This window comes from Apiospora kogelbergensis (assembly GCF_038363985.1).
Source record: "Apiospora kogelbergensis strain CBS 113332 chromosome Unknown utg000006l_segment0_segment0, whole genome shotgun sequence".
In the NCBI taxonomy this organism is placed as follows: domain Eukaryota; kingdom Fungi; phylum Ascomycota; class Sordariomycetes; order Amphisphaeriales; family Apiosporaceae; genus Apiospora; species Apiospora kogelbergensis.
In genome coordinates, this window is record NW_027117423.1 from 785,280 (window position 1) to 795,320 (window position 10,041).

Consider the following 10,041-nt stretch of genomic DNA (forward strand, 5'->3'; position numbering starts at 1 on the left):
TTTCCGTCCAGGTCGATAGGAACACGGAAGGTGGTGAGAAGTATAATGATCGAAACATCTCAACCAGAATGAAAAGTCGTGCCACAAGAACCATGACTGAGCAAGCAGACGCCCAAAACCAAAACCAAAGATGATAGTACTTCAGTTTCCCACCAAACAGCTTGTTTAGAATATTGGGGAAACCATCAGCAACCAAGAACACGACCAATGGGCCTAGGGCAGTGATAAAAGATGACACAATCCACATGATTCGCTCGGTGTTCAAAGTTCCATGCCAATAAATGAATGCACCCCAATAACATGCTCCCAAGCATGATTCCCGCGACAAAGTATGCGTGTGCATACCAGTCATCCTCGAATTCTCCCACTCGGAGGTCGTTGTTGGGAATGAAATGATCTTTATACCGTCCAAAACCTAGGTATGATGGCGCAGTCATATGTGCGATCATGTCCATTTCATTGGCTGTTGGAAGACGGCTTGCCAGGACTGTGATTGGTGTCTTCACGTCTTGTGGGTGATAGAATAGTATAAGGTAGGTGATGAATGACACTGTAGCCAAGGCCAATGTTGCTATCTCAAGCGGCGACGACGGCCTGTTGTGTATTGCTCTTGCTGAAAGTTGAACAATTAGCCAGATGAACTGGAGTAAAGCAAGAGCCTTGGCGATCGAATCACCTTTCCCCTTGTCGGCGAGCTCATCGTCCGTGATGCTATGCAACTTTGAGATGATCCCACATAACCTTGCGTACTGTAGCTGCGTTGCGTTAAGTACCCAAAGGTTGCCTTCCATAACCAATACCTTTGCCGCCATATCAAGATGATACGTTAGGTTCGGAGGTTCGGTCGAGGCTGCGAGAAGTGATCTGCCTAAATGCTCGTTGTACTTGGAAGGTTTCCAAGTTGATTCTCCGAATGCATGCGACGCCTTGACTTGATTTTTCCTGAATAGATCCCTTATAGCCTCGTCCCAGCTTCGGTCATAGCTTGTCGCTGTGACGGCGCTATCGTAATGTGTCGACGTGAAGGTTGTCTCTTCCCGTGACACTTTCAGTGGGGAAACCCCAACTTCGTCCACGCTGTCCACCTTGGCTGGTTGCACGTTCTCCGATCCCGTAGAGTCGCTTGTAACACCCTGGATTATTATTGCGTCAGGCCCTGATGGCAACAGACGTCGTGATGTTTGAGAATCTGACGAGATATCCTGCTCAACTGTTCTAGTGCGAGCCGTGGGAGAAGCCTGAATACTCTCCTGTCCAGCTTGGTTTGTGTTAAAGACCACACCTTGCTCTAAGGGTATCTGCTCTGGCGATGACGCATTGGGAGACCAGTGATTGGCTGCAATGGTTGGAATATGACGGGAAAATGGCGGAAATGGATAAGCAGAAGCTACACTGCTCGCACTTTTGCAGCGGTTCTCGTTCTCCATATCTTCCGGGAATTGAATGACAAAACCTCCCATATCAGCTAGAAAAGTGTGTGCAAGGCTCCAAGGTACATTGTCCTCTCTGGCTAGGCCTTTCAACCGTGGGTAGTTTTGCGTCGCAGATCGGAGACTTATAAAGGCCTTAGAGAATACGAACTCGGGCGCGACTAAAGTCAATAGCATCCACTTCACCTTCCGCCATGTCAACCAGGTAAAGCGACGTAGCCGCTGCAACCGGGATTTCGGCGTGTATTGGGCTGGGACATTGAGATGCAATATTGACCAGCTACAGAGAATCAGGATGGAAACGCAACTCCATATGATTTCGAAAGTAGACCGGACATTGGGGCTAGCAACGTATCCTCCCAGCTGCAGTGGCAGAGTGCAATTAGGATAAAAGCTACTCATGGTGTTTTGTTGGAGCAACCACCGGTATGTTCAAATCGGAGAGGCTTGATAATAATTCTGGGGTGCATAAGTCGAGTGCATTTACTATTTCAACTACACTATCAGAACGGAAAACGAAGGAAATAAGAATCCTCGAGCAAGACGGTCAAGTCACTGTTGCATGGCTGGTTTGCCATATTGCGCCTCCACGTAACGCCCAGGATCGCACTTCCAGGGACGTCAGGTTACACAACGTCATGCACGTAAGCGCCTACTCGATGCCCATGCTTTTGAGGTTTATGATTGGACGAGACTGGAAATTATGCTCGCCTTATGGCCTCCGTAAATCTTTTGGCTATCGAATCAGAGGAGATAGCGCCGGCTTTTGAGTAAAACATGATGCGGTCATTGGCCGTTCAGGGGACCTCCTATGAATTCATGAAAACACCTTATGTCAGGAACTGGGCATGTCAAATCAAGGTGCCGAATATGCCGATGTCACCATTGACCACTCGTGAATTTGAGCTCGTAAGACATCAACCGGCTGTATACTGCGACAGTAGGAGCTCGTCTACCATTTAATATAGTCAAGCCGATGGTGAAACAGATATATTGAAAGACCTTCCCGGGGAAGTCTATATATGTCTCCCCACCTTTGGCCCATACGCATCCGGCAATAAGCCTCGAGCATAATGTGGCACAGCTAGGCAGACTGGGTACTTTGCATCAGCCAACGCATGATCTATTGGGACAGTTAAGACAGTAGCGATGTTTAGTCGCCTTCAGAATGATCCCAAGGATGGCGATGGGCGTTTTTCACCTCTTAGACATCAATGTATACGGAAAAATGTCATATAAGAGTCTTCAGGCCATTAGGTATAATGGCCACTCGGTTGCGTGCGCAGATTTAAAGAGTCACAGTTATAAGGTTTCGTTTCTGTTGGATTATACCTTCATTGAACCGAAGAGCCAAAAAGAAAGTATACGGAACACGAGACAGCCTCGAGAGAACAATATTGGGGAACCAATAGATGATTTGGGTCCGAAGCAAAGGGGCAAACTTTTGGACACAAGGGGGCAGGGCACGAGAGGGACAGCCTTGTCAGCCAAAGAAGCAACCCCTGCCGTTCAAAACCCCTAACAAGAAGAATGTCCACGGAGTGAAAGTTTCCGAAAATATAACACAGGAGACCAAGTTCAAATGCATGGAAAAGTTGTCGCCAAAGGCAACTTCTGAAATTATGTATGGCAATAACACCAGGGGTATGTTAATAATGGATAAGGTAACCCAAAGCTAACCACAACTTAGACCATAAGATCAGCTTGGACTTCCCCAACCCAATAAGCGGCAGATTTCGGGCATTCGAGAGCAGTTTCGCCTCTGTAAAGTTTGACCGCATCTTGCAATATGTTTATTCACCAACCGTGCGGTGGATGGACAGCACACCAAGAAACGGGACTCATCATCACGAAACGGGGCAAGTCATAGTGATGTTGTATGCATCTTTGATTGGCCTTTTGTGAGTGCTGGCAGAACTCTCCGCGAGCTGAAACTCCGATGGAGCGGAAGCAACACGGCGTTATGTGCGTGGAGTGATCCACATGGTCTACGGCAGTTGGAAAACCTGTAAAAGGTATATCGGGATTTAGTAGAAGAAGAGGTATAAGTTGGGTCACCAACATCCTCATGTTTGCCCCCCGCTGCTGGCATACAAAGAGAAGACGAAGGCCTCTCTCCCGGCTAGGATATTCAGATTTTGGGTTATAGTCTATCTTTTACACCCAGGCCGCAACCACTTTCCCATACCTTACGTAGAGGCGGCAGATACACTTCTAATCTGCAACCCAGTATGACAAAGAACATACTGTCTTTCATATTTGCATAGACTGGGCTTGGCCAATGTCAACTAGGTAATATAGCAGGGCCAGTGCGGCGACTATAGTGTCACAGAGTCACGTGCATCTGATGGGTACAAAGCCTCTTTCCAGCTGCTGTACAGCCATAGCCAGAATAGCTCGAATCCATGCCTTCTTTTTCTCTCTTTCATTAGAGCTCCTTATGCAGTATATTACGTATTATCTCGATTGAAGGCCGCGGCAGCTCAAGAGCTTTGCTCTTGACCTGGAGTGCCAACAGCTGCAACGATTGATGATCCTGTCTTTCGTGCAGTGTGTTTTCAGTAATAGGGAGGACGGCGTTTTGGTCTCCGCAAAGTGGATAGCACCATTCAGATCATAGATCGACGGCCAAGAAGGCCAAGACTTCCTTGATAGACCCTTGTCGGATACCGGTCCCGAACGAAGCGGGGAGCGAGAATGGCTAGATGAGAGTGCCAAGATCAACAGCTACAAACAAAGGGTACGGCTTTTCGATACACGTATATCATATCAAGCGCAAGGGAAATACGCAGACAGATGGTAAAGCCGGAGTGCCTACTTCCCATATCATGAACGACTAAAGTCGACTATTTACTAATGGAGCTTGAGTCCTTTTTTCTATTCATCATTCATAAAGAAACAAGCAGCTGGTTTAATCGCCAATAATAGGAGAAGCGTCCAGATGCCAAGGAACTGTGTCGATCCCAGGGATTAGAAAGATCCCTTTCGGCAACGAAATAATTCAAACAACAGTGACGTGTTCATGACATCGATCTCGGGTATTGTTCATTAAACACCCGAAGGATCCTATTTCGCCAACCTGGATGGTAGCGTAAGCTGAAGGATTCAAAAGGACCGATCGCGAATTGCCTTGCGATTGACTATCCCCGTTTGACCTAAGTCTCTCGTCAGTTGGTCTGACAGAGACAACAGCGCGCTGATGTTCGGGGCGCGGAGGGCGGCCGACGGAGTCCTTAAACCTTGACGAGAAGATGGCGTGGTGTCACCAATCGTGCCACGCGGTACATGGCACGCATTCATTGGCGTACACGATGCTTGCGCATCTTTGCAGGCCATCTGTTACATCGCGGCAATCCTACAACCGACAATGGTCCCTGACTGGACAAGATGAGAAAGAGATCAGAACGTGTTTCTCGCCCGTCTCCCCCGGCATCCATGCGTTAGCCTGCGTAGGCGTGAGCGTGGGCGGACGAGCGGAATTGTCAGACATTCTCGGCTAGGCAATTGATTGAGCCCCTGGATCCTGAACGACCCAAGCAAAGACAAAACCTGGTCTGTGACTGACGGGGCCGAACCCACGATGTAGGATGTTATAGGTCTATCATGTATACTCAAACCTTATACCAGGGTTGGCAGTGGCCAGAAAGCTTAATTGAATATACATAACGTAATCCCGTAATATGAAACCGGTTTCCCAACCGATTCTCCACCACTGGGGATCACCAAGGGGGCCCCTGTCCTAGCCACAGGGAGTAAGATTCCCGGACCGGGCCTCTACCGCTCACAGGGGCCATAGAGATGATAAACACGTTCTACCTTAGTCCATGAGTCAAGCATACATGAACACGCCAGATAAGACGACTCGTTCAACTGTTGTTCACCAGGGACATGCAGCCAGTGTCAGGCATTACCAGATCCCCGGCGCCTCCAAGAAACCTAGCGATCTAGTAGGACCAAAGCCAGGAATGATGCTGAGCGTTGAGCAGATCGCGAGGCGAAAACACTTATGCATTGGAGGAGATGCCGCCGAGACTAGCACCAAGAGTGAAACGCGCTGTGTCATCAAAACATGCTACCACGTTGCGCATCGTGTTGCAAAGCCATCTTGTCTGCCTCGCTCCACAAAGTGATCGGCAAACCCGAGTGAGAAATCGGCAGTCGAACGGGCAACCCGATATCTTGCTTCATTGCTTCCTCAACTTGCAATGATGGGGATCGGTGGCGGCCGGGTCCGTCGAAATCTGTCGCTCGCAGTTGTGTCAGCCGGTCCGGGGCGGTCCGGTAGCCCCAACAGAAGCCCCGAGTTATCCTCTCCGCTATATTTGTCTCTGGCACAGAGGTTCTGCGCGAAATAACCGAGATGAACCGTGAGAGAGCGAATTATGAAAATCCCCAGTTGACCTCTACCATTGGTGAGCCTCGTGGGTAAGAATAAACTGAGATATACGGGCGTCGTGCTACCCATATCATCGAAGATGGTTCGACAGACAGGCTTGTGTGGATACGCAGCCAACAAGGTTCGTGCCATGGAACATGTCTTTTTACCGATGCGTTTGTGCTATAGATGTTCTGATCGAATATAGATCAACATGCATCCTAACATTCGATGGAATGCCATTCGCCAAAGAACGGCAATACATAAAGGCCCAGTAACGGTTTTTTGTGCAGCTGGTGGATTCGGCCCTTCTCCGGCTGTCGCAAGAACCCTGCCTGTTATTTAGTCCTATCCTGGAGACAGCTGCCAGAAATTCCAAAGAACCACGTTGTCAAGACTAGCGGCGAACCGGCCGTGCTTGTTAATCCAGGGATTGTGCTGAGGGTGAGGCGAGTCATGGCGATACTCTGTTCATGCAGGGAGAAAGTCTGATAAGCTAGAGTTTGGTTAGCACGTGTATGATGCAGCTAGTTTAGCCTCCCGTATCTATACGATCCTGCAACAAAGGCCATCGTACGGAGTATAAGTCGGTTATTTATACCTCTCTACTGGCCCAAGCCCGTGGGGAGCGTGGGTCGTGTTTCTTCGAACGTAGCATTGAACCAAGCAAGAGAGGTCGTCAACCAACCGAGAGTGTGGAACGGGAAACGGGGGATCTGTTGAGACCATTCGTTAATCACGTCAATAGGGACCGGCGGGGGCTTTGTATCGGGACCAGATCTCCTCCGGACACCGAAATTGGTGAGTGATGGATTCTGCTGTGAAGGGGAAAAGAGAAACGAGGAACGAGGAACGAGAGAAACCCCCCCACCAGGCCCGGGTCCACCCCGCCTACCAAGCACTGCTAAGCTTCGAGGCCCCCAGGGCCCCCGTCAAGTACTGCCCAGCCGCGGCATTTGAGCCCACCTGCCCACTGAAGCCCACTATAGCCCACTGAAGCCTGCTGGAACCCAGGGTCGATGGCCAGGGTCTCTGTTGTTGAGCATAGGATGCGATAAGGCAGGAAAACTACAGACAAGCCTGCTTTCGGGTGTACATGATATCTTATAAGATGCTTCATCTGCCAAGCATGCTCTGCTCGTCACTCGCATTTGGGCCTTCAGACGGGGAGTGTGCTAGTCTCCGGAACAATAATTAGATCTAAGTTTAGCTCCCGTGGCCCTTAGCCCATCTCCCTTTTTAAAGTTCCATTGGTTTATTATCATGGGCGTCCCTGCGCCGTCATCGCCGCAGCGCGACGGGCCGGATAGCGACTCGGCCTCCGTCACGCGCACAGCTGGCGGCAGGAGAAAACGCCGTCGTTCTAATGACGACCAACCCGTCGCCGCCTGTGACCAATGTCGGCTGCGAAAGGTCCGATGCGACAGAACCGTACCATGCGGCAACTGTCGGAAGGCGGGCGTCGAGTGTTCCTCCAACCTGTCCGGGAAGCGCGTGAATCACACGAAGCAGTTGCGTGATGACTTCTCCGTCGTCCTCAAGCGGCTGGACCACGTCGATACCACCCTCGCCGCACTGTCCAAGTTCATCCACCAGGTCGCTGCACGGCCCGGCTGCGCTCATCACCCAGACGCGCATTCTTCTTCGGCTGTCGCCTTTGTGGATGACCCAGTACCGCTTCCTACGCCAGAGCTGCTGGACTTTGACCACCACCCCGATACTCCAGCATCCTCGGAGCACTCCAGCTCAGAATACCCCGCATTCGACACAGTAGAGTCCTACGAGGGCGGGGAGCGCGTCTATGGATACCCCGCACCCCGAGTCTTAATCAAGGCTCTGCTGCGACAGGCAGCCAGTCCTCTCCTCCACGCCGATGAGCAGCAGCATGGCGGCGAGAGCCACGGCAGCAATGGCGGTGATGGAGACACATCATACGTCACCGGGGCCCTAAAGAAGGATCCATGCATTCGGGCGACGATGCAGAGGAAACTAGACGAATTCCCTTTTCAATCGCGGAGACCCGAAAACGTTGTCACCGGAGACTTGAATCCCATCACCACACCACCGCGCCTCATGTGCAATCTGTTCTTGGAAGGCTACCTCAAACACATCAACCCGCGCACACCCATCTTCGACGACGCCGAGCTGCATAACGCCATAGACGCCCACTACAGCGAAGAGCATCCCAAAGAGAATAGTGCCTGGGCTCTTATCATCAACAACGTTGTGCTGCTCGAGCTGGGGTTGGAGATACAGGCCACTCGCGCCTCCCACTCAAACTCACGCGGAATGAATGACGACATTCTACCTTCGTTTCTACGCAACTGCGACCGAGCTATCGGGAATCTCAATACTTTTATGGTGCCTAACCTGGCCAACGTACAGGCGCTTATGACTCTGGTAAGTACATATATCAGCAGCCATCGTCCAACTCAACTCGTGAACGCTAACTGACTGCTGCCATAGACACTCGTGGCGCGAGAGTTCTACAGTCACAACACAGCGCAAAGAGTATGCCAGGCCGCTTGCCAAGCCGGGCGTACGTTTGGCCTCCACCGCTCCAAAGCTCAACTGTGGGGAGAAAGTCGCAGCTCGGACGAGTCGGATAGCTTTCGCCAGCGTGTCTTTCAGGTCCTTTACACTATGGATAAGCAGCGCGTCTTCATGACTGGCCTTCCATGCGATCTTCACATGTTTGACTCAGATCATCGTCCATTCAGCAATGCTTCGGGCCAATTGGCTAATCTCTGGGAAGAAATATACTTGAAACTATATACCTCGAGGGCGGCTAGGGCCAGTCCCGAGGTACGCGCTAGGCAGGTACAGCAACTCAGCAGCTCTCTGGACAGGTATGCCCAGAAGCACGGTAATTCAATACCTTCGAACACGAGCAGCACTGAAGAGCTTGATCCGACCAAAGTCGAACTGGTATACGGGTTCCATGTTTCGCAGGTCCTCGTCTTGCGCTGCGACCGACGAAACGAGAAGAGCCAGGGAGACGATGCGCGAGACCGCGAGGAAGAGCCTCAACCTAGTCCTCATGGTGTGCAAACCGCCGCTGGCAACATCACGGCTAGCCCTGCTTTCTAGCATCGTAGGGAACTACCCTATGGTTGCGTTTTTCGAGCTAGTTTCCCATCGCCTTGCCGCCCTGTTCAGAACGGGGAAAGTCGACGAGGCCGCCCAGGCCGACCTGGCGCTACTTCGGGCGGTATGCGAGCACCTGCAGATGCCCTCGCTATCTAAGCTCGGGCACATATTCTACACTCGCTTGAAGCTGGGCTTGGGATGGGCATTGGACATGCTAGAGGGCTTGGAGGACGCCCTGACAAGCGCAGCGTCGGACAAGAATGACGCCGTTGGTCGGATTTCACGGGCATCTTCCGCGTGCCACACAAACAACCCCTCGAGCCCCGCCATAACAGAGCTTCTCGGCGGTTGCCCCATCCGTCTGCCTTCGGGAGACCACCAAGGCCATGCTAGTCTGCCACCATCCCGCCCGGGCGAGACGACTGAGTTCGGCTCAGCCGAAGGGCTGGCGGAGCGAGCTGGGTTCGGCTTCTTTACTCCCATGGATGGCACCGATACCATTGACCTAACGTCCAGATCCCTGTCGTCATCAAGATGCGACTTTGTTCCGCCGGTGTCATCTTGCTCAATGGCACCATCGCAGCCAGAGCTGGCTTCTGACTTCATGACAGGCAGCTCGGATTGGGGCAACTTCAACATGGAGTATTTCCAGGAAACCTTTAGCCAGGAGGCGAGTTGGTCGTAGTGTGCTCGCATGGGGTTTTCTTCTCGGGTGTTGAAGCAACTGCAACGTCTGCGCAATGATAACGAGAAATGACAAGGTATTATATGAACTGGGTATCAGAATCAACACGACCATAAGTGAACATAGGACGAGTGTGTATATAAATAAAACAGGACGGTATCACGCCCAAGTCTTTCTTGTGACCCCATAATACGTCCCATTAATTCCCCGGTCTGGTTTCTTCCGTGTTACATGTGATGGGAGACTCGGCTTAAGATTCCTTATCCTCATTCCGGAATCCGCTATGACTTGTTTAATAATGGCATACAGGCCACAGCTTGACCCCCGCAGCTCCATCACCACCCCACCAAAGTCTCCCAGGCCCCTGGGTTTCTGATAACCTGTCTTTCAGTTGCATTGCTTTGAACCGTACCCCGCTTCTTCTTGTATTTACATTCCCAACACATCTCGATGAAGTTACC

The 10,041-nt window shown here is 51.2% G+C and overlaps 2 protein-coding genes across 2 annotated transcripts; one reads left to right on the plus strand and one right to left on the minus strand.

Annotated features, from left to right (window-relative positions):
* Positions 1–185: 185 nt before the first annotated feature.
* Positions 186–1,460, minus strand: PG998_009075 (uncharacterized protein; the record flags this gene model as incomplete). Its single annotated transcript, XM_066875891.1, has 2 exons — positions 186–213; positions 346–1,460. The coding sequence occupies 2 exons, from the start codon at positions 1,458–1,460 to the stop codon at positions 186–188; spliced, it is 1,143 nt and encodes a 380-aa protein (XP_066728047.1).
* A 5,608-nt stretch (positions 1,461–7,068) lies between these two features.
* PG998_009076 (uncharacterized protein) lies at positions 7,069–9,580 on the plus strand (the record flags this gene model as incomplete). The annotated part of the gene is made up of 3 exons (XM_066875892.1): positions 7,069–8,205; positions 8,272–8,848; positions 8,904–9,580. 3 exons carry the CDS (start codon positions 7,069–7,071, stop codon positions 9,578–9,580), a joined length of 2,391 nt encoding a protein of 796 aa, XP_066728048.1.
* Between the last annotated feature and the right edge of the window lie 461 nt (positions 9,581–10,041).